Here is a 25,402-nt window from a genome sequence, read left to right on the forward strand (position 1 = left end):
ACCATGCTTACAGAATATCCCCAGTGGCTCTTGCCAGCTCCAGGGGCAGAGTTAAGGTTATGGGGCTTTATTTCCTGATTCTCAGAGGTTTAAGTATAAGGGTATTTGACTTTCTAGACAGGTACTAGAGGCACTGACAGTCAGCTTTAGCTTTGTGTTAAGAAAGTTTTCAGGTAGTGAATAGTCTAGCCCTTGGATTGTAAGCTTTAAGGGACAGAGATTTTCTACTGTATCCAGCACAATGGGGCCCTGGCCTCTAGTACTACCATAAAAGAGTGAAGTACTACTGCCACTATATTAATGATAGAACTAAAAGCACATGGGTGACACTCTTATACAGGGAACAAACACAGATTCTGAATAAGATTTGTTAACACTGTGCAAGAAGTTCATGAAACTTGAGAAAAACAAAATTTTAAAAAGTGATAATTAAAAAAAAGTACGTCTTCATTTCCCTCCCTGAGAAGAGAATTCTGCTCATCAGTCTCCTGATAGCCTTCTTCATCTCGGTGTTCCTCAGTGTGTAGATTATAGGGTTCAGCATTGGGGTGATTACAATGTAAAGGACAGAGACCACCTTGTCTTTGGGGAATTTCCGGAAGGGTCGAGCATAGATGAAGATGCTGGGCATGAATATTAAACACAAAACCATGATCTGCGTTCCGCAGGTTGAGAGAGCCTTGCACTTCCCTTCCTTGAGGTGTGTCCTTATCTTGACTAAGATGATAGTGTATGAAATGAGCAGGAAGATGAAGATAATTATGGCAAGTATTCCACTTTGGGAGACCATGAGCAACTCGAACAGGTAGGTGTCGGTGCAGGCCAGTTTGACAACTTGTAGGACATCTCAGTAGAAATTGTCAAGAACATTTGACCCACAGAACTGTAACTGGAGGACCAGTCCAATCTGAATAGCAGAGTGAGCCAATCCACCCATCCATGTGCCTGCCATTAACCACTCCCCCATACCCCAGTTCATAATAGTCAAGTATTGCAATGGTTTATGGATGGCCACGTACCTATCGGCAGCCATCACCACAAGTAAAAAGACCATAACACCAGCAATGAAGTGGAAGAAGAACATCTGGAGGATGCACTCATTGAATGAGATGGTTTTGTGCTGGGAGAGACCCAACAGCATCTTCGGCACACTGACTGTAGAATCACTAATATCTATGAAAGCTAGGTTGGCCAGCAGGAAGTACATCGGGGTGTGGAGTCGGTGGCTGGAGATCACGGTGGTGATGATGATGAAGTTACTCAGCCAGGCTGTCAGGTAGAATATGGAAAAGATGATGAAGAGGAATTGCTGCAGCTCAGGACTTTGGGTGAGGCCCAAGAGGACAAATTCTGTCACTGTGGCAGTGAGGTTCTTCTACTCCATTTTGTGTCCTTAAAATATACCTGGAAACGGAAGGAAAACAATAATAATTAATAAAATGTTGTTATATTTTTTCCACCTTTAAATTACTGATATTAAATCAATGTTAACTCCACCTTAAGAAAGACATTGGTTATGGGTAATTCCTGATTTTCCTAAACACTATCTCCGCAGCACCACTGCAGGGGAACCCTGCTTCGGTAGACCCTAAGAGCTACCCCATTGGGGATCTGCATGGGGTGCTTGGGAGTGAAGAGGACTGGTTTGCTCATTAAAGAGGCACTAGCTAAATCCAGTCTGAATTCCTCTTCCTGCAGCCCTGGTGGTGCAGTGCTCCCAAGGTCTTTAGAATCTTCTTGCAGCCTAGAGGTTCTGCATTAGGAAGGATAGGAGTTGCAAAGGGTTGCACTTAGGTAGAGATTCTTAGAGTCCAGGAGTTCTCAGCCTGAGGGTCATAAACAAGTGTCAGAGGTCATTATGACCAGATTGACCTACATATATGGCTAAATGGGAGTAAGATCCCAATTAGATGGGATGGGAGCTGGAATGGAAAAACTTGAGAGCCACCAAATTAAGGGATTCAGATGCTGAATGTATGGCCTCAATACAAGAGGTGCTGAGCATATTAACCTTTTCCCTTTATAGTGGCTCATCCACCAAACAGATTCATTCCATCTTACTGACTGATCTTTTCTGAGGCGAGCAGAAAAGTTGGGTCACTGTGTTTCAGTGCCTATGGATTCTGCTGCTGAACTTTAAATGCTGACGCAGCATTTAAAAATTGTGAACACAATGATGTCCATGTATGCACTTAGCCAGAGGATGTGGACACCCAATTTTCATTAAAATTTTGGAAAATCTCTAGAGCTGCTTGAAAAAGACATTATTTCCAGAAAAATCTTTCAAAGGAAAAACATGATATTTTTGATTCAAACTTTTTTCACAGGGATTTTTTTTTAAATGTGATAAAATGTTAGTGTTCATTTCATTGCTATTCAAAACCCAATTTTTCTTTTGATCCCTTTCATACTGACATTTTAATTTTGATTCAGCATTTGAAAAAAAAACAAATTCTAGTTTTCATTTTTTAGTGTTTGTATTCCCCATATCCTCCCATGCATTTTCTCTCCCATTTTTAGTTTATCATTTGGAAAAATATGGGGAGGAGGAGGAGAGAAGAAAAAGGTGTGAGAAGCTGAAAAATGGCTTTATTTTACTTTTTGCCCATTTGAAAATGTAAAGACTGAAATTTTTGAGTCAAAGTTTCATGAAATAAATATTTGTCTTTGAAATATTCAGATGATTTTTAAAAAAAAAATATTAAAACAGATTTTCCCATCCACAGTTTGTTGACAGAATTATGTATTTACTTATTTATTCATCTGTTTCTGTAAAAGAATGTCAACCAGCTCTAAATGACAGTGAGATATTGCTATGAGCAGTGTGGGAGGATGGTTGTGTGGGTAAACCACTAGCCTTGTGCTCAGAGGAGTGAGATTCTATTTCTGTCCTGCCACAGACAATCTTTGTGCTCATGGATAACTCACATCCCCTCCTGGCGTGGGATTTTCCAAAGAGAATAAAGAAGTTAAGTGACCAATTCCACTTCATCTTCCCTTTGATCAGTGCACTCCTAACCTCTCCAGAGTCCTTTGAAAATCACAAACTCGGTGCCTCAGTTTCCCTATCTGAAATAGAGGTAATTCTGCAGCTCCCCTGCTTGGTAGGAGGGCTATGAGGCTCAATCCTCTAATGACCATGAAACGCTCAGAGTACAATGGTGATGAGGCAGATAACTTTGGGGGAAGGCAGTGAAATTGTGAGGAGGAGGCATTATCCACCAGCACCCTGTAGACCTCAGAGACTCCCTACTTTGATGCAGCTTTTAAGGTTTGAAGGTTTACAGGGGACATGTCCAAGGACTGAACTCAAGGTATCTTGATGTAAAAACCTGAGCCAAATTAAGTGACCACAGCTGTTAGGTCAGCTGCTGTAGGAGACCCATAAATCTCTGTCCATGCTCATGCCAATCAAATAGAGAGGCACACTGCATTAGCATGGGCTGCACCTCGATCACTGTTAGACACGTGGATTTTGAACATTTCAGGCGCTTTTAGGCTGGGAGTTTCCAGGGAGACTAAGGGAGTTAGGTGCCCAGCTCCTTATGAAATTCTGATAGCTTTGAAATCCCAAACTAACGCTATTAGACAGCTAAAACAGGTAAGCTTTTATAAAAGCAAGAAGTCCACAATGGGAATCTCACTGTGGTTTTATCTGCATATCTGGACACTTTCCTGGGCTCTTTCTCACTGTCATTCACACTGTCCCAGTGACATCTCTCTCAGATCTGAACAGTTTACAGCCCTGCCATGGGAGAAAACTAGTCTGAGAAAGTTAGGCACAGGAAGACGTCAGATGACTCTATGAGTGTTAAATGTTATCTCCCCAAACAGGTCATTCTTTCTTTATCAGTGGGGTCTCTGAGCATCTATCCTCCTTATAATAACAGTACCTATCCCTAGTATCACACTGCATGTTTTATAATGTTAATACTAATAAAGTTAATACCTTACATGACCTGCCGTGTCTGTGATCTCAGAGCCAGCTGCCTCCAAACGATCGAGAATAGCCTGGGAAGTCAAACCTCAGAGCTGATCATTGTGGTCCTGAGCAGCGGGAGAAGAAGACCTGATCCCAAGGATGACAGCCCCAGAAATCTTTCCCTTATATGCTTATTTACCCCCACTAAGGCTGATACTAGGAGCAAAGAGTGTCTGAAATACCCTTGAGCTTTGGTAGGCACAATCAAGAAAGTTGCTGCTTTGGAGATTTGGGGATTCGATTCGTTCACAAGAGGAGTCATTAATAACTTCATGGCATTTTTCAGTCTCTTTATGTGTTTATTCTAGCCATGCAAATTTTAGATTATTTGAAAATTCCTTCCTGTGCTCAGATGCTATTTGGGACACAGTGGAATAACTGGATATTTGACTGGCCTCCGAAGCTGAGGAAATCCCATAACTGCTGGATTTTGTTCCTGGCACTGAGAATGATAGCGCTAAACAAGGAATTAGAGCAGGAGAGAAAAAATTTAAGTCTTCTTGGTTCCATGTCAATTCTGGATAGGGAGTGATCTCAACGATTAGAGCAGTGGTTACTTGTATTTCTGGATCCCTCATGGGCCCCTTTGACATATATTGTCCAAGAGCTTTACTGAAGAACTGGTAACATTTGGTGAGATATGATTAAAAAAGATCAAAGTCCAAAGCTGGTCTGCTTTCTGGCTCAGCAGCCAATATACAATCAGAGACCTGAAATGTCAATACTGAAGCTCAGCAGGCACCTGGGGATGCCTGTGTTAACGAGGTATAATCATCTCCTTTAGAACATCCTTCTACCTAATTTTATCAGGCACTTCAGTAACAACAGTGATGGGATCCTTTTTAGTGCTTAGAATAGAATAGAATCAAAAGTCCAAGAAGTTTTGACCTTGAAACAAACTGAAACATTGGTAATGTCAAAGCAAAGTGTTTCATTCTGTATCAACCTGAGAAATTTTGTTTAGACTTTCACACATTTTGCCGAAGCAAATAAAATATTTCCAAAACCACAGAAGGCAAATAGCATGGTGGTAGTGGTAGGGTGCTCCCTCATAAGCCATACGCAGTGGTCATGGCAGTCATCAAAAATGTAAGAAACCTGGATTCATTCCCCCTCAACGCCCATCTAATGAGAATAAAGGAATTGAATGAGGGTTTCCCCCATTATAGGAAAACACCCTGACACTGGGCTATGGGATAGTCTGGGCTGAGTTCTTCTCAGTCTCGCCTATTGAAGCTGTTCAATATTTTTTATATAAATAATTAAACTTCCAATAGAGCAGGAACATGACCTTGTGTCTCCCCCATCTCAGGGGACCACATCACTAACCAAGTGGTAGAGAAATACTCACTATTACCCAGGCCAAAGACTAGATACTGCCATTCATACTGGCAATTCACAGTCATTCATGATGACAGTGGATAGTCACTTGTCAAGGGAAAAAGAGTGAGGTGTCCTTATAGCACTCTGCCCAACTTAAACACTGGTCATCCTCTTATCCTTCAGCCTCTCCCTTCCATGAGCCCTGTACAACCACGTCCTTTTCAGAAGCTGCCGTTAGTGATCCCTGTACCCATCACATGCTGCTGTCAAGGATGCCAGGGCAACTCCGCCCTCATCACTCTCTGTCCCCACTCACCTCTGTTGAATACCATTAGGGTGACCAGATGTCCTGATTTTATAGGGACGGTCCCGATTTTGGGGTCTTTTTTTAATATAGGTTCCTATTAACCCCCCCTTCCCGATTTTTCACATCCACATTAAAGGACCCAAATACTTGTCCTTTAATAATTTTTTATATTCCCATTGACTTCATTCATTATATATAGGTGTAACTGATCTGAAATTCATTGACTTTTTTTAAGATATCACTGTCAGAACTAGCTTGTCACTATTCTCTCAGAACAGCGTTGGTTCAGCAGATCTTACAGACAGTGCTTAATTTGTAATGAAAGAGGTGCCGGGGATCAAGCAATTTTTTTACATTCATAACTGATACAGCAATCCCAAAGGTGCCAGGTCTATGAATTGACAAGCATAGAGAGCTGAGGCTCAGCCCTGGCAAGCCCTGGCACAAATTAAGCACTGCTTACAGGACTATAGATAGTTATAAATCACTTTTGGATCTGAAAACTGAATTCTGATACACAGGGAGTGAAGATCTGTTCAGGAAGTACAGTGTGAATGTATCACAGTGTGGAGCTGGTGGTCAGTGATCATGATTGTGATGATGATGAAAATCCCCAGCCAAGTGCTCACATAGACTATGAAAAAAACATAAAGAGTAATCGCTGCAGCTCAGGATTTTGGGTGAGGCCCCAGAGAACATATTCTGTCACTGGGATGGTGAGGTTCTTCTCCATTTATTAGCTTCAAAATATGCCTGCAGAGGGAAGAGTGATGATAATAATTGTGATGTAATCCCGGTGCATTACTGATCTTAAATTAATATTAAACTTCAACTTTAAAAAATACATGTTTGGGAATTACCTTTATTTGCTAAATCCCACACTGCCTCGTCAGTTCCAATAGTGCATAACTCTTCTTCATTGCAACTTAAGAGCTCCACCAGTGATTGCCTCCAGTTCTGGGGTCGTTGGGAGTGGACTACTCACCCAAACAAGCCCTCAGCCAACCATTGTCACCATTAACTGTCCTGCAGCCCTGATGGTGAAGACCTCCCATGGTCCACAGATTCCTGATGGGGACCTAGATGATCAGAGTTGGGAAGAATGTGGATGTGGAGAGAGCATGCTTAGGTGGAGATTCTCAGAGCTCAAGGGTTCTCAACATAGAGGTCAGAGATACTAAATGGAAGGTAGATCCCACCTAGATTCCCAATAGATTGGAGGGGAGATGGAATGGAAAATTTAAGAACCACCAATTTTGAGGATTCAGATGCCAAATTAATGGCCTGGTTATCAGAGGTACTGAACACCTGTAACCCACTTTAACACAGTGATGGCCTTTGACCCCTTTGGCATTTTCTCGGGGCTACAAAAAGAGAACGAATTTAGTCTGATTGACTTCAGCAGGAATAGCATGTGGTCAATATCTCTGAAAAATCAAGTTGCTGTATTTTGGTGCCAATGGATTCCAGTGCTGAACTTTAAACATTAGTATTGGAAAACACATAAAGGTTTCCAGGTATGCATCTAAAGTGAAATATTCAAAGCTGCCTTGAATTATGGATGCTGAACTCCCATTAGCATTTTTGAAAATCTCTAGAGCTGATGGAAAGAGTCATTTTTAAAAACAAAATACACCAATGAAATATTTGTGTTTTTTTTTTAAACGGTTTATTTTCTAAAGCAAAGAAAATGAAACTTTGGATTTCACTGCTATTCAAATCTAAATTTTCGTTTCAATTTTAACCATTTTTTTTTCAAATATCAAAGCTCTAATTGCAATTTTCACTTTGTTTCCTTTTTCTGGGAAGCAACAGGAAAGCTTTTTCAATTTTAATAATACTTACCTCTTTATAGAGCTTTTCCTCCGTCTCAAAGCACCTTACAGCAGAGGACACTATCATCATCCTGGTTTTACAGATGAGAAAACTGAAGGAGAAAGAGGAGAAGCTAGTTGTCCAATTAACTGGCAGACAAGTTGTAGAGCCAGGACTAGAAGACAGCTTTTCTGAGTTCCACCCCAGTGCACTCTCTGCTTGGCTATGTCACTTTCAATCTCCCCATGACTCAGTTTTCTCCCTCTTTTTTTCCTTTATCTCATTTTCTCCAAAGGTAAAAATTAAAGGAAAATAAAAATGTCTGAGAAAGTGGTATGTGTCAGGGAGTGGGGAAACATTTTTTCTTACTTTTCTTACACTTCAAAAAGTAAGAAATAAAATGTCCAGTTCAAATTTTCTGTTATAAAAAATGGAATTAGAGATTTTCCTCCCCAGCCTTTGGGTTTTGAGAAAACCTCAATTTCTGCAAATTTTGTTTCCTGCAAAGCATGTTAACCAGCACAAAAAATCTCATCTTTAAAAGACAGTGCTCTGTTGCTGTGGGAAGAGAGGGAGGATGGCTTTGTGGGTAAATCATTGGCTTTAGCTTTTGGGGATTTGGGTTCAATTTCTGGGACCATCCATAACTCACATCCACTCTTGGTCTTGGATTTTCAGAGTAGAATAAGGCAGGTGGATGCAGGGAATCTCACTCAGCTTTCATCTGCAGATAGGGGCACTTCCCTGGACTTTTTCTAGTTTTCACTTCCTGGCTCCAGCCAGCTCCAGAGTTAACATCTTACAGATCAGAGCAGCATAGCACTGCTGTCTAAGGAAAAGCCTTGTCAGACAGGGCTAGTCTTACAAAGATCTTTGATAGTTTAGAAGTAAATGCTCTGTGGGCTGTTCTCCTCCTAACTCACTTAGACTCCTCTAAGTACCCAAGCCAATATTAGAAAAGCTACCCATCTACCTTTTATACCCTGCAGTAGTATAAATCCCACGACTCCTGGGTTCTCTTCCTCACTGTGAGATATAAATCTGATCAAAGGGTTAGAACTGTAGAAAATTAGTCATGATTTCTTGGGTTTAGGCCAGTTCCAGAAAGTGAGTTGAATGGGGAGATGAAAATATTGATGACTTTTCGATGATCTCTGACTGCACGGTCAAATTCAAATTTGGTCTCATTTTGGACTCAGCAGCCAATCAGGGTTCCCAAATGTCAACATTCCAGCTGAAAAGGAACATGGTAATTTATTGTGTGGGACCTGGTATAAAACATCTCAATTGGAATATTCTATTTCCTAATTTTACTGAATAGATCAGTATCAGCTCTGATAACATCCTTATCTGTGCTTTGAATATAATAGAATAGACCCACCTCTGCTAGTTTATAATAGAACAGAATAGACATAAATGTACTAGTTTCGAATAGAATAAGATAGAAAGAAAAGATTTCTAACCTGGAAGGTTGTGGGCAGGCCAATTCCAGTAAAGGTCCCTTCACTTTAGAATTGTCTACCATATTTTCCAACAGAATCTAAATTGGTTTACGTCTTGGACTTTACACCAGCTATACTGTTCTCCAAGGTTCTCTATTTATTTATCTATGTAGGTGCTAGCTATATGGTCTTCATCACTGCAGCAGATAAACATGGAATTTCAAAAGCACTTAACAGTGGGTAGTGATCAATGGCTACAGGCCAGTCAGCCTCACCTCAGTCCCTGGAAAAATCATGGAGCAGGTCCTCAAGGAATCAATCCTGAAGCACTTAGAGGAGAGAAAAGTGATCAGGAACAATCAGCATGGATTCACCAAGGGCAAGTCATGCCTGTCTAACCTAATTGCCTTCTATGAGGAGATAACTAGCTCTGTGGATGAGGGGAAAGCAGTGGATGTGTTATTCCTTGACTTTAGCAAAGCTTTTGATATGGTCTCCTACAGTACTCTTGCCAGCAAATTGAAGTATGGGCTGGATGAATGGACTATAAGGTGGACAGAAATCTGGCTAGATCGTCGGGTTCAACAGGTAGTGATCAGTGGCTCCAAGTCTAGTTGGCAGACAGTATGAAGCGCAGTGCCTCACGGGTCAGTCCAGGGGCTGGTTTTGTTCAATATCTTCATTAATACTCTGGAGGATGGCATGGATTGCACCCTCAGCAAGTCTGTAGATAACACAAAACTGGGAAGAGCAGTAGATACGCTGGAGGGTAGGGATAGCATACAGAGGGACCTAGACACATTGGAGGACTGGGCCAAAAGAAATCTGATGAGATTCAACAAGGACAAATGAAGAGTCCTGCATTTAGGAGGGAAGAATCCCAAGCACTGCTACAGATTAGGGACCGAATGGCTAGGCAGCAGTTCTGCAGAAAAGGACCTAGGGGTTACAGAGGATGAGAAGCTGGATATGAGTGAACTGTGTGTCCTCGTTGCCAAGAAGGCTAATGGCATTTTGGGCTGTATAAATAGGGACATTACCAGCAGATCGAAGGATGTGATCATTCTCCTAGATTCAACATTGGTGAGGCCTCATCTGGAGTACTGTGTCCAGTTTTGGGCTCCACACTACAAGAAGGATGTGGAAAAATTGGAAAAAGTCCAGCGGAGGGCAACAAAAATGATTAGGGGGCTGGAGCACATGACTTATGATGAGAGGATGAGGGAAATGGGATTGTTTAGTTTGCAGAAGAGAAGAGTAAGGGGGGATTAAATAGCTGCTTTCAACTACCTGTTCTCAGTGATAACAGATGACAGAACAAGGAGTAATGCACTCAAGTTGCAGTGGGGGAGGTTTAGGTTGGATATTAGGAAAAACCTTTTTCACTAGGAGGGTGATGAAGCACTGGAATGGGTCACCTAGGGAGGTGGTGGAATCTCCTTCCTCGGAGGTTTTTAAGTTTAGGCTTGACAAATCATGGCTGGGATGATTTAGTTGGGGATTGGTCCTGCTTTGAGCAGGGATTGGACTAGATGACCTCCTGAGGTCCCTTCCAACCGTGATCGTCTATGATTCTAAGATTTTAGGAGCACAAGTCCCACTGAAAATCACTGATATACCTGGATTGCAGATCAGTTGAATAAGAAGAGGCCTTTCTTTGCTTAATTAATTTTCACAGTCAAACAACAATTTAACTCCTTAAAAGTTATAAATATAAGAACTGCCATAATGGGTCAGACCAATGGTCGATCTAGCCCAGTATCCTGTCCTTCAGTAGTGGCAAATGCCAGATGTCCCAAAGGAAATGAACAGGACATGGCAATTATCAAGTGATCCATTCCCTGTTGTCCACTCCCAGCATCTGGCAGTCCGTAGCTTAAAGACACCCGGAGCATGAGGTTGCATCCCTGGCCATCTTAGCTAATAGCCATTGATGGACATATCTTCTATGAATTTATCTAATTCTTTTAAACCTAGTTATAGACAAAATATTTCACAAAAATTTTCAACAACATTTGCATTTCAAAGGTTTCAAAAATAACATTCTTTTAAAAAAGAATATTTTTGACATATTTGACTAAAATGATCACGTTTTGATTTTTCAATTTTGTTTTCTTCTGTTGGTTTTTTACTACTGCCCCCTTTTAATCTTTTTTTTTACTTTCTTCCCTTTTTCTAATGAGAAATGAAAGAGAGGAAGAGAAAAAGGGGAAGAATAGTAAACCCAAAGAGTGAATGAATTATATTTTGATTTTATGCCTTTTATTTATATGCTCCAAAAATTCTCAAAAAGGTATTAGAATATTTTCACTTTATTTTCTAATTTCAGTAAACAGCCACCATATTTTAAAATCATCATGCCAGTAAAGAAATATTTATTATACATAATGCTTTCAACATATTTAAAGTTGTTTTTCTCCTCCTTCACACCCTGTCTCAGTGACCCTTTGTGGCCCCATCCTCCTCATTCCCTGTCCCCACTCAACTCCGCTGAAAACCATTGCTTTATAATTTTTTTACACTCCTGTTGTCTTCATTCATTATATACAGGTGTACTTGGTTTGAAATTCATTAACAGTGTTTTTTAAAGATGTTACTGCCAGAAGTAGCCACTAGCTATTCTCTTAGAGTCATATTGGTTAGGAGATTTTACAGGAGTATAAATAGTCATAATTCATTTTGGATCTGAAAAGCCAATTTTGATACACATGGAGGGCCCATCTTTTCAGGAAAGAGAGTCCCTTCTTAACTATTTTTCACTATAGAACTTTCTTTAGTACATCAAATTTGAAAATATAGAACTGCTTGGGAAAGGAAAAAAAGCAACATTTTCTTTGAAAAGTAAACACAACTATTTTTATTTGTTTTTCTCATATTGTAAAAATCTCATAACTGTTTCTTTCTTTGTTTCTTTCTTTCTTTCTTTCTTAGAAAAAAGGAGGAAATGTAGAAGAATTTAAAATTAAACATATTTAGGAAAGAAAGTTGCTTTTTTTCCTTGAAAATAAAAATCTGGAAAATATATGAAAACATTTTATAATGTTATTTATAGATTGCCAGTGAAAAGGACACTATAACAAATCCAAGAAAAAATGTTTCCCTCCTCTATTTATAACTACATTTTTATATCATGATTAGCAGAAAAGGCCACCAAAGACTAATTTAGTTTAACCTGTGAAGTCATAAACAGAAATTGAAATATTACATAACAAAACTGAAACCAATTAATTTTTATAATAATATCTCAGTGTTATTAATGCACTCTGATATGAAGTCACATGATAAACGTGGATAAATGGTATATATGTCAAAGGAAGAAAAGAATAAGCCATAAAGCAAAAGATTGTTCCTGTTCACCTGCTGGAACATTTTATAATAATTTCCTCACCACAGTCGGTACAGTAGTTCTGATACACAATTTACTGAACAGATCTTTTTTTGGAGAAGGAACTGATTTTCATGAGTTCCTCATTAGCTGAAATCATTTTTAGAGAGATTTCAGCCAGCAATTCTCAGTGTCAAAAACCCAACTGGTGGAAGCCAATTAGGAAGGATGCCCCCATTTCCTCCTGCTAGGGACTGACCTATTTACACTCATGGAGCTATGTCTTATTTATACCGACTTCTTTTTTTACTTACTTGGAGGTTCTTGCCCTCAGTCTATAATGTGTTTGTGAGCACAGATTCTCTTGAGTGTGCAGTATTTGATCTCTTTTTACTCCACACACTTTTCTCGTGCCACATATATCTGCTGTCTGATACAGTGCACAAATTAGATTTTGAACACAAATGTACGAATGGAAGATAAATTATGTCTCTCTTTCCCTCCCCGAGAAGATCATTCTCCTCATCAGTCTCCTGATGGCCTTCTTCATCTCAGCATGTCTCAACGTGTAGATCATCAAGTTCAGCATTGGAGTGATTACAGTGTAATTGACAGATATCACCTTGTCCAGCGTGAACTGCTTGAAGGGCCGAGCATAGATGAAGATAGTTATGAATTGGAAACACACCACAATAATCTGGGTTCCACAGGTGGACAGAGCCTTGCACTTCCCTTCCATGACACGTGTCCTGATCTTGACTAAGATGACAGTGTAGGAAATCAGCAGAATGATGAATACTAGTATGAGCAGGACTCCAGCATTGAAGACCATCTGCCATTCAACCAAGTGAGTGTCGGTGCAGGCCAGTTTGATGACTTGTGGGATATCACAGTAGAAATTGTCCAGGACATTTGGACCACAGAACGGCAACTGGAGGAGCAGTGCAAGCTGAACAGCAGAGTGAACCAATCCACCCAGCCATGCATTTAACACTAACACCACACACACACGCCCCGGTTCATGATAGTCATGTATCTCAGTGGTTTAGAGATGGCCACGTACTGATCGATTGCCATTACCAAAAGACAAAGCCCCATAGCGCCTCCAATTAAATGGAAGAAGAACATCTGGAGGATGCACTCATTGAATGAGATGGTTTTACTCAGGGTGAGGAGACCTGAGAGCAACTTTGGAGCATTTACTGATGGTTCACTTACATCCAAGAAAGCCAAGTTGGCCAGCAGGAATTACATGGGGGTGTGGAGCTGGTGGTCGGTGATCACGGTGGTGATGATGGTGAAGTTTCCCAGCCAAGTGTTCACGAAGACGATGAAGAAAACCACAAAGAGGAATCGCTGCAGCTCAGGATTCTGAGTGAGACCCAAGAGGACAAATTCTGTTACTGGGGTGATGAGATTCTTCTCCATTTATTAATTGCAAAATGTGCCTGCAGAAGGAACAATGATGTTAATGATTATGATGTAATCCCACTTCATTACTGATATCAAATGAATATTGACTCCATCTTAACAAAAAAAACACTTGCTTGGTAATTTCCTTTGTTTACTAAATTCCACTCTCCTCTCAGGCCCGTTTGTGAGTAACCCTGTTTCAGCAGAACTTGTGAGCTCCACCAGTGGTCATCTCCAGTCCTGGGGTCCTTGGAAGTGAAGAGGAGCAGTCTACACATTGAGACAAGCCCTTTGGTAACCACTGTCTCCATTCATCTTCCTGCAGCCCTGATGGGGCACACCTCTGACGATCCACAGCTTCCTGATGGATCCTAGGGGTTCAGTGTAGGGAAGATTGTTGATCACAAGGAAAGCACTTCCTCATGGGGGTCTCAGATGCTAAATGGAAGAGAGCTAGATCCTAACTAGATAGTCCCAAAAACCACGTCAACAAAATATTTGTTTTTTTAAATAAAAATGTGGTTAAATAAGCAAAGAAATTGTATTTCCCTGATATTGAAATCCAAGTTTTCATTTCAATTTTAAACAAGTTTTTTTTTTCAAATTTCAAATTCTGCATCGAATTTTCATTTTGATTCCTTTTTTGGGAAACAAATAATATTTTTCAATTTTAATAGTTCTTACCTCTTTTTAATGTTTTTCATATGTAGAACTCAAAGCACTTTACAAAGGAGGTCACTTTCATAATCCCTGGTTTAGAATTGGGAAACGTGGCACAGACAGGGAAGTGTCTGTTTGCTGTTCTCCTCATTCACTTATGCTCCTCTAAAAATAAAAGTCTCTATCCAAAGATACACCCGCCCACCTCCTCCTCCTGCAATTACAATGTGTATCGCTAATAGAATGTTGCAGATTTTCTGCAATAAGAGTCATTACCTCGCACAACTGCCGTGTCTGTGATCTTGGAACTGGCTGCCTCCTTATAACTGAGGATGGCCTGGGGAAGTCACATCTTAGAGATGTTCATTGCCCTCCTGACTGGCAGGTGAAGTGGCACGAGTTCCAGAAATGACACGTTCCCAGAAATCTTTCCCATGTATAATATCTGAATAGGTGTTGAGATGAAAAACTCTCTGAAATCCCCATGAGCTTTGCTGGGTCTGATCAAGAAGTCGGTTCCCCAGAGCTTTGGGGTTCCTGTCACAAGAGCAATCATTAACAAGTTCACAGCATGTTTCATTTGGTTCATCTTTGTTTTTAGCCACCCAAACTCAACAGGCTGGGAACGTTTGTGGTGTTGACTGGTGCTGACACAAGGGAGGATATCCACAGGACACAGAGGATGAACTGGGTATTCGTCTGGCCTCAGAAACATTGGACATCCCAGGACTCCTGGGTGCTCTTCCTGGCACTGAAAGATCAGTCTGATAAAGTGGTTATCGCTGGACATAAGAGTGAACACTTGTTGGGCTTATGCAGTTCGAGGAGGGGAGTGAGGTGTAGTGGTTGGAACAAGCAAGCATGGTCGTGCCAGGTCGCTCACATTCACTTTAACATATTTGAGCCAAGAGCATAGCTGAATATTCTGATATTCTTTTGGTGAGCTCTGACTTAAAGGTCAAAGGTCAAATTTGGTCTCATTTTACACTCCACAGCCAATATAGAATCAGAGTCCACAAATTTCTACATTCCAGCTCAACAGGAAAATGGGAACGTATGGTGTCAGTGAGGGACCTGGGATAAGCATCTCCATTAAAATGATTTTTTCCCTGATTTTGCCAGCCAGGTCATTTGCATAAAACAATTAGCCGGTCCTTCATTATAACAGAGGGAGATAAACTGAAGACAATGCAGATGATATTAGTTTCCTGCATTATGTCACATCTTTGATCTTAAGGTTAACTGAATGCAGTTTCATACATAATGTAAGGAAATTAAGAAATGAAAGGGAATTAGCATCCTCAAGCTAATTTGGTTACATTGTAAAACTTCTAATGGGATATAGATAAACACAGACAAATACACTTAGCATCTACCCTTGATTTCTATTACTACAAATGAATGGGTTAATGACCGCTGGTCTAGTACATCTGTTTGAAATTCACGCACAAGTGAATTCTCCTGATACCACTGTAATTCCTCTTGCTAAATTGTTATGGGTCATACACAGATTCGCTGATCTGCCAGTGTTACAGTAGCCTACATTCTTTGTTCCTAGATGTATACATTTACATTTAGCCATATTAAAAGGCAGATTGTTTGCTTGCACCCACCTTACCAAGCGATCCAGATCGCTTTGTATCTGTGACCTGTCCTCTTCATTATTTACCATTCCTCCAATTTCTGTGTTATCTGCAAACTTTATCAGTGATGACTTGATGTTTTCTTCCAGGTCATTAACAAAAAGATTAAATAGCACAGGACCAAGAACCGATTCCTGCAGAATCCTACTAGAAACACACCCATTCGATGATGATTATCTTGGCTGAGAGAATGAAATTCAGGAAGTGGTAAATACATGGATGTCGACATATTGTTTTCAATAAGCAGTAGATGTTCTCCCATTGAAATCAAAGGTAAACCTCACAGTGACTGTAACAGCAGCACGATTGTTCTGAATCTGATCAGAAAATTTAAACCACAGAAACATAAAAAGAGCCCACTAAACTAAAGGCCAGCTGGTGAATGGACAGCAGGCACTTAAAGGAGTAGCCTCACTGCAGCCAATAAGGTTAATCAAGGGAGAAAGGCCCAGACCTCCAAACATATTTACATGCCTACCTCTCATTGAAATCACTGGGAGTTGGATGCCTTGGTACTTTTGAGGATCTGGACCTTACTGCTTCTGAATATGAGTAAGAGTTCCAGGCTCAAGCCCTAAATCTTCACATTTTGGAAACAGAGAGACTATATGTCCTTTCATAATTAGATCTTTATTTAAGTAGGTGATGCATACAGATTTTCATTACCCAGGTTTGCAAGGGAGAGAAACTCAGTAATCACTGCCCTGGGACCTCCCTGTTAAATGCTGAGAGTGCACCCAAACCTATGAGTCATTGTAACAGGGTGCTGACTAGGAGAAACAAACCAGGCCCCTGTTCACCCTGTTCCAGATGAAGAAGGGTATTAGTTGGGTGGGCTGAGGAGCCACACCCTAATTACCAGAGTGGATCCACCTGCAGGCCTGGGTAGGCAGCCTGCCCTATAAAGCTGGCTAAGAGATAGGAAGCAAGGGGGAGACAGGAAAGGGAGGAGTGTGGGCTCTAGAGCCCTGCTGGCTAGGAAGTTAGTAGTCTCCCAGAATGCTGGTCTCTGTAGATATCTGTAAATAATAGGTGGTGGGAACAGACACAAACAATAAAAGGACATAGTTGCTGCACTTCAGTTGGTCTCTGACTGTGCTTGTGGAGGGGCTGGGAGAAGGCACCACTACAATCATATACCACCAAAATCCCCATTGAAGGTAAGTGGATTTTTGCTTTAGTGAAATGTACACAATGGAGCCCAAAATGTTTTCATTTCATGGCCAAATCAAAAAACATGTGTTTTTATAAGCTCCTGTCACGAAATTCACAACCTCTTACAAATGCAGAGAATGTGCCTTGTTCTTCTTTCACTGACACAAACTTGACAAAAGTACAACTACATTGACTTCAGAGGAGTTACTCTTGATTCACAGCAGAGCAGAGAGAGACATCTCCCTCTGGCCCAGCCTAAGACTAAGTTCCCTTTGTGGATCTAGCCTGCAGTGACCACAACCTGATACAGGGGTCACATTGTTGACCATTTTCCAGCAGTTACTATGGTATCTGAGATACTGCAAAAACCAGATCCCCCTCAGCGGGTGTAAATCAATGTAGCTCCATGGAAGTCATTTGGGGCTTGACCCATGAAGGGACTTAGGCACTGCAAGAAGAATTCCCTCCATCGTTGCTTTTAGCCTAGTGGTCCATGTGCTCACCTAGGAGACCATGGGTTCAAATCCCCCATCTGCCTGAGGGACAGAAGTGGGCTGAACAGGGCTCTGCCATGTCCCATGTAAGGCTTTAACCACTGGGCTATGGGATGTTCTCATGTGGGGCCCCCTCAATCTCTCCCATTGGTGAAGTCCCACTTTGAATAAAAAACTGCTCTACAGCCAAAATGCTTCTGAAATAAATGTAGTCCAACTTAACTAATTCTGGGTCACTGAGAACGAAAATGATGCTTAAAATTGTTGATTGGCTCTAGTTTTCAAGATATGCTATTGGGTCAGTATATATGACCCTTGACTTGGGAATGGCGGCGGATAAGTGAGTTATAAAGGGAAGGGATCTCAATTTAAACCAGAAATGACTAAAATACATCTTTGACTGGATCTATGAATAAATCTATGACTGGGTTTGGACAGTACTTGCTTTTTAGGCAAAACAATGAATGATGCAATCTGAAGCTGGTATTGCGTCATACATGATATGAATTGCATCATGTTATTCCTAGAAGTCATGGATGATGCAATCATAACGAAGCTTACATCGCTCTGCTGAAAAAATTGCCCTATATCAGCTCTAGAAATCATACAGTGTCGTGCTCTTTTCTTTGTCAGTGTTTGATTTTGCAAAGGGACACATTTCTGTTTAGCCGAAGTGAGCAGAGATGCCTCATACTTGTGTGAAGAGTGCAGATAACTTCTGCTATGTTTGTGGTGAAGTGACTTTTGCATCACAAAAGTGCAGTATAACCACTATGGTTAAGAAAGCCTATCACCTTTCTTTTGTCAGCAAAACTGGAGATCAGGACAAGAGGTGGGCCCCACACATATGCTGCAACACTTGTGCAACAAATCTTCACCAGTGGTTGAACAGGAAAAGGAAATCTATGCCTTTTGCAGTGCCAAGGATTTGGAGAGAGCCAACAGATCATACCAGCAATTGTTATTTCTGCATGGTGCTTCCAGTTGGGAAAGGTGTGTCAAAGAAGAAAAAGTGGACTGTGCATTATCCAAACATTCCATCAGCTATACGCCCAGTACCCCACGGAGAAGGACTGCCGGTTCCTGATGCACCAGAATCATTCTCACTTGAGTCAGACGAGGAAGAGGATGAAACTTCTGGTCCTGAACCATCAATGCCACAAGACCCAAATTTTCTCCCATCCTCCTCCTCTGAACCACACCTCATAACACAAGGTGAACTGAATGACCTTGTCAGGGATTTGGAACTACCCAAGAGTAAGGCAGAGTTGTTGGGCTCCAGCCTACAGCAGTGGAATCTCCTGGCAGGCTATCAGGCCAAATGGAGCCCATCAATGCTTGCAGACTATTGCTGGACAGTGACAAGAGATGCTCCATTTAATGAATACAAGAGACAAGCCAAGAAGCGCCAAGTAGACACTGAATAGGACTAAACTATGTACATAATAGCTTTTTGCCTTTCGTTTCATAATACATTTTATTTATATAACCCTTTTGCTGATTTTTAACGTGTTACATAAACAGGACAGGTCAACTATTATCATGTAAAGCAACCATAAATATATGAAAAGACCTAGGTTTACAATTTATGATTAAAACTCTACTATCTACACAATATACATAGACATAAAATGTAAAAACTTAAATATCTTAGAAACAGTAGCCAATCAGTTGTTTTAATTGTCATATTTGAATTCAGCACATCAAAATGCATAATAAATAGCACATTTTATCTCTGAAGCAGATGACTTCTCAAAAATTGTAGACCAGTGTAATTAAAGAATCACTAGGGGGGAGTAGATCCAAGGTTTTCTACATTCACGGTAAGGGCTCTAACCACCATGATACAGAGTCATTCTCATACAGTCTCTCTCTTCCTGTCCCCCACAGAATTATTCTTTCTATTCCTTCAAAGCTGAATAGCTTCAACAGGAGAGATTGAGGGAACTCCAGATCCAAATACCTCATAGCTCAGTGGTTCAGTCCCTCATCTGAGAGGTAGCAGATTGCTGTTCAGCTTCTTTCTCCCCATCAGGGTACATGGGGCTAGAACTAAAGGTGTCCTAAGCACTAGACTAAAGGTTATAAGGGAGGCCTTGCCCCTCCCCTGCTTTTTTATGTGGATTTATGAGCACCTCCTACCAGATCAGGCCCTGCAAGTGAGGTAGGCAGAGGAACACCCACTTTCTGCCAGTCTGGGAATTTGCGCTGGGGCTCAAGCGGATGATAGGTGTCCAGATCCCCAAGCGAAGCTGCAGCGCACACACCCAGAGGCAGGAACACAGACACCTAGGAAACATTTACACTGGGAATTTAGGCACTGAGTGAGTTTAGAGGCCCAAAGGATTTGGCAGCTGAGCAGAGGTTTCATGACTACCAAGGGATGAGTCTGGGAGGCCTCCCCTTCAGTTAAGTGGTTAGTGTAGCCAGTCAGGCTGTGGATAAATCCAGTTTAGTTTCCCCCTTCTGCCTGATAAGAGGAAGGGTTTACTCAATAGCATCTCTCTGTTGGATGCCCAAACTGCTGCACAATAGACTCATTCTCACTCCCTTTGTTGCTCGCTGTATATTTAATTATTTCATACAAAGTGGAACAGCTTCTACAGGAGAGATTGAGAGACATTCAGCCTACAATATCCCATAGCCCAGGGTTAGGGCACTCACCTAGGAGGCTAGAAATCCAAGTCCAAATACCAATAGCACATCACACAGGAAGGGGATCTGAACTCAGGTTTTCTACATCCCAAGTGAGTGCTTCAACCCATGAGATAAAAGTGATAAGGGAGGCCTCACTTGCCCCCACCCCCATCATTTTGTGTCTGTTTAGGTGTGTTCTGAGACCACCTACCAGATCAATCCCCACAGGCTAGGCAGGTGGTGCCACGCCTGCTCTGAGGACCCCACTGAGACTTAGAGATCAGATAGGCACCCAGGCACTTACACCAAGGTGGCTGTGCACATACTGACTGGCAGAAATTAAAGAGCCTTGGGGACTTGAATGTTGGAAAGTCAGGCACCTAGGGATTTTAAAGGCCTACAGAGTTAAGCAACAGGGGTTTTGTGGAGCTCAGTGGCACTGAAATGTTGGATTTAGGCACATAAAGTAGCAGTTAGATGCCTAAATCCTTTTGTAGAGCACACTGATTTCAGCTCCTCAAGAATTTAGAGATGGCTCTTATCTAGTCTACAGATATAGGAATGTAAAACATACATAAAGATTTGAAGTCTATGGAAATACTTTATTGTTTTTAACATGCTATATTGTCACTTGACAGAGAAATTGCCATGCAGCATCAGCCCTGTGGTTCTTCTAGTCCAAGCACCCGTTTCCAGTGGTAGCCAGTATCAGCTGCTTCAGAGAAAGGAAAATTATAGGCTAAACTGTGAGGAAAATTTTATCCTAGCCTAGGCAGTCAGTGGTTGGCTCATATCCTGAAGCATGAAGGTCTCTACAAATGATAAAGACATTTTAGAGTTCTGTTAATCTCCATGTCTGAATGATCTCCTGAGCCACCGACATGCCCAAGTGTGATTAGAGGGTTAACTAGAGAGAGAAGTGATAGTGACAGTCAGAGAAAAAGAGATGGACAGACAGACGAGTTGTACTAGATGTCCACCCACGTCTCTCAAAAACTCATTGGTTTATAGCCGGATAAGAAATAAGAAAGAAAAACAATGAAACAGTTTGTCATAATTTTATAGTTTTTTCTTGTTGCTCCAGTTTTTTGTGCAAATTAAAAAGAATGCTGACATGCTGTGTTCTGTCTCTATGTTGAAATGCAAGGTTCATTTTGTCAAGGATTCGTGGACCACAGTCCTTCTCAAAGCTTCTTTAACATCCTTGTTCCTAAGGCTGTAGATAAAGGGATTCAATATGGGAATGACAAAGGTGTAAAACACAGATACTGCTTTCCTTGGGTACAGAGAAGATAACCAAGTGGGCTGGGCATACATGAAAGCAATGGTCCCATAAAATAAAGTCACAACCAACATGTGGGAGGTGCAGGTGGAGAAGGCTCTGTGCCTGCCCTCAGCAGAGCGAATCTGGAGGACGGTGGAGATGTAGGAGATGAGCACAATCATGACAGTGCTCGCTATGATGAGGCCACATAAAGTAAACATCACAAGATTATTGACGTACGTGTCACTGCAGGAGATACTGATCAAGGGAGGGCCGTCACAGAAGAAATGATCGATTTCATTATGCCCACAATAGTGCAGTGTAAAGGTAAAGCCTGTTTGCACCATGGTGTTCACACAGCCACAGATATACGACCCTGCTACCATCTGAATGCAAACCCACTTGGACATGGTGATGGGATACAGGAGAGGCTTGCAGATGGCGGTGTATCGATCAAATGCCATCGCTGCCAGGAGGAAAGCTTCGGTGGCAAGGAAGAGACAGAAGAGGAAGAATTGGGTGGCACATCCATTATAGGAAATGGCTTTTCTCCCTGATAGGAAGCTTGCTATGGCTCTGGGGGCAATGACGGAGGAGTAAAAGCAGAGGTCTAAGAGTGACAGGTTCGTGAGGAAGAAGTACATGGGGGTGTGAAGGCAAGAGTTGACTCTAATGATGAGGGCTAGGACGGTGTTTCCCAGCACGGTTGCCGTGTAAATCACCAGAAACAAGACAGAAGAGATCATCTGGCATCCTGGACCATTTCCAAACCCTAGAAGGATGAATTCCATGACTGCTGTGCGGTTCCATTCTCTCACTGGCGCCATGGCTGTTAAATCCTTTGGAAAAGATGTGAGATAATTATTAAAGAAGAGGCAAATGAAGAAGATGCAATGATGGACTTCATGAAAAGAGGGAGGATGGTCTGAGACTCAGCATATCAATGTTAATTTTCCAGCTCTGCCACAGACTCCCTGTGAGGCCTTGGCCCAGTTACTTGGGCTGGGATTTTCAAAGCAGCCAAAGGGAATTGTGCACTCAACTCCATTAAATTTCAATAGTATTTAGTCACCAAGGACCAGATTTTTGAAGGTATTTCTGTGCCTAGTGGAATTTTCAAAAGCTCCAAGACACCAAAATCTCATTGATTTCAATGAGTGTTAGACATCTAGATGCTTTTGCAAAATCTCAATAGGCTCCTAGATTCCAAGACCAGAAGGAGCCATTCTGATCAATACCTTTAATCCTAAATGCCTAAATACTGTAAATTGATCCTAAACATCATTAAAAATCAGGGGTCTAACCATTAAGCTCTTGTGAAAACTCTCAGCTTTGATATTTCTGCCCCTTAGCTCCCAGTACTGAAAATGAAGATAATATTTCCAGAACTAGAGGGTGTTGTGATAAAATCACTAATATTTTGAAATTGCTCAGATGCTGTCATGGCAAGGGATAGAAAAGTACTTTGTGAGTGATTTTTCAGAATAAGCCACCCAACTCGCCATTGACTTTTTATAACATTTGTGTCCTTAATTCACTAAAGCTCTGTTGAAAATCTTATCATAAATAGATTGAATTTGATGGCAAAGCTGCCTTTGACTTGACTGTAAGCAGATAAAGCCCTCTTAATCCAAGTTAAACACATTCCTCATAAAATTTGAGTTGTTCTTTTGGAAGGCATCTTTTCTAGACTAGCAGCCAAATTAACCCACTATTCCTTACAGCTGTAATAGAAAGCACATCTCTTCGGACAAGTTGGACAATTGCAGACTCTATCCATTCATGTGTGATCCCATTGATTTATAAAAGGATGGGAGAATGAGACTTTGACATCAATAATATCATACAAGAAGATTGGATGACCTTGAAAACTAGAGTAATAGAAATGGGGATGAAATTTAATAGCATAAAGTGCAAAATCATGCACTTATGGACTAACAGGATTTTTGCTATAAGTTGTGGACATATTAGTTGAAAGTGACAGAGTAGGAGAAAGACCTGGGTGTACTTTTCAGTCAAAGGATAACTATGACCCATCAATATGATGTGACCATGGAAAAGGCTAACGCAATCCTAGGATGCATCAGGAGAAGTATTTCCAGGAGAGACAGGGAAGTGTAATTGCCATTATACAGCGCACAGATGAGATCTCATCTGGAGTACTGTGTGCAATTCTGGTCACCCATGTTTAAGAAAGATGAATTCAGACTGGAACTGGTACAGAGAAGGGCTACTAGGATGATCAGAAGAATGAAGACCCTTCCTTACAAGAGAAGACTTAAGAAGCTTCACCTAACCAAATGAAGGCTGCGGAGAAGTATGATTACTCTCTATAAATATATCAGAAAGGGAGAGGAGGTCTTTAAGGGCCAATATTGGCCTTAAAACAAATGGATATAAACTGACCATCAACAAGTTCAAGTGTGAAATTAGATGAAGGTTTCTAACCAACAGAGGAGTTATGTTCTGGAACAGCCTTCCACGGGCAGCAGTGGGGACAAAAAACCTAACTTGTGAAGGGGATTGTATGATGAAACTGCCTACGATGGCACGTAGCCCATATGCAATTGCTAGTAGGAAATATCTCCAATAGCCAGAGATGGGACACTAGATGGGGAAGACTCTAAGTTACTACGGAGAATTCTTTCCCAGGTGTCTGGCTTGTGTATTTCTCCCACTTGCTCAAGGTCTAAATGATCTCCATATTTGGCTTCAGGAAGAAATTTTCCCCTGGCCAGATTGGCAGACAGTGAGGGTTTTCGCCTTCCTTTGGAGCATGAGGCGTGGATTAATAGCAGGGTTGAACTAGAGTAAATGGTGGATTCTGTATAACTTGAAGTCTTTAAATCATGATTTCAGGACTTCAGTAACTCAACTCAAGGTTACAGGTCTATTACAGGAGTGGGTAGGCAAGGTTCTGTGGACTGCGATGTGCAGGAGGTCAGACTAGATGATCACAATGTTTCCTTCTGGCCTTAAAATCTGTGAGTCTGAGTCAGTCCTGGGTTCGGTACTAATCAATATTTTGATTAAAGTCTTGGATAATAGACTGGGGAGTATGCTTATAACATTTGTGAATTATAGAATCATAGATTTCAAAGGGACCGCAAGGGTCATCGACTCTAACCCCCTGCAAAAAGGAAGGATTTGTTGCTTCTAAATCATCCAAGATAGATATCTATCCAGCTTGGATGATATCAAGCCAGATAGCCACCTATCTTGGAGTTCACAAGCACTTGGAGGACAGGACTAGAAATCAAAAGGATCTTGACAAATTGGAGAAATGGTCTGAAATGAGCAAACTGAAATTCAGTAAAGAAAACTGCAAAGTACTATTCATTGCACAACTACAAAATGAGAAACAATTTGTTAGGTGATGGTCCTGATGAAAAGGATCTGGGACTTATAGTGGATCACAAATTGAAATATGAATCAACAGTGTGATGCAGTTGCGAAAAGGCTATCATTCTGGGGTGCATTAACAGGAGTGTCCTATGCAAGACATGGGAGGTAATTATCCCACTCTACTTGGCACTGGTGAGACCTCAGCTGGAGTACTGTGTCCAATTCTGGGTGCGACACTTTAGGAAGTTTGTGGACAAATTGGAGAGAGTCCAGATGAAAACAACAAAAATTGAGAGATTTAGAAAATCTGACCTATGCTGAAAGATTAAAAAACTAGGCAGGTTTAGTCTTGACAAAAGAAGACTGAGGGGGCAGGAGATGAGTCTTCAAACATGTTAAGGACTGCTATAAAGTGAATTGTGAGCAATTGTTCTCCATGTTCACTGAAGGAGGACAAGAAGTAAAGGGTTCAATCTGCAGCAAAGGAGACTTAGGTTTGATATCAGGAAATTTTTTCTAACTGTAAAGGTAGCTGAGCTCTGGAATAGGCTTCAAAGGGAGGCTTTGGAATCCCTGTCATTGGAAGTTTTTTTTTAA

The 25,402-nt window shown here is 41.2% G+C and overlaps 1 protein-coding gene and 2 pseudogenes across 1 annotated transcript; all 3 read right to left on the minus strand.

The window, feature by feature from the left end:
- Window positions 1-415: 415 nt before the first annotated feature.
- Window positions 416-1,384, minus strand: LOC115641146 (annotated as a pseudogene).
- Window positions 1,385-12,678: 11,294 nt separating this feature from the next.
- LOC115641180 lies at window positions 12,679-13,622 on the minus strand (annotated as a pseudogene).
- A 7,723-nt stretch (window positions 13,623-21,345) lies between these two features.
- On the minus strand, window positions 21,346-22,287 carry LOC115641147 (olfactory receptor 12-like). Its single transcript, XM_030544235.1, has one exon. It carries the CDS (start codon window positions 22,285-22,287, stop codon window positions 21,346-21,348), a length of 942 nt encoding a protein of 313 aa, XP_030400095.1.
- Between the last annotated feature and the right edge of the window lie 3,115 nt (window positions 22,288-25,402).

This window comes from Gopherus evgoodei, unplaced genomic scaffold, assembly GCF_007399415.2.
Source record: "Gopherus evgoodei ecotype Sinaloan lineage unplaced genomic scaffold, rGopEvg1_v1.p scaffold_33_arrow_ctg1, whole genome shotgun sequence".
Lineage (NCBI taxonomy): Eukaryota > Metazoa > Chordata > Testudines > Testudinidae > Gopherus > Gopherus evgoodei.

Coding starts and splice junctions, on each gene's coding strand:
- LOC115641147 (XM_030544235.1), bottom strand. CDS start 22,287: ATGGCGCCAGTGAGAGAATGGAACCGCACAGCAGTCATGGAATTCATC.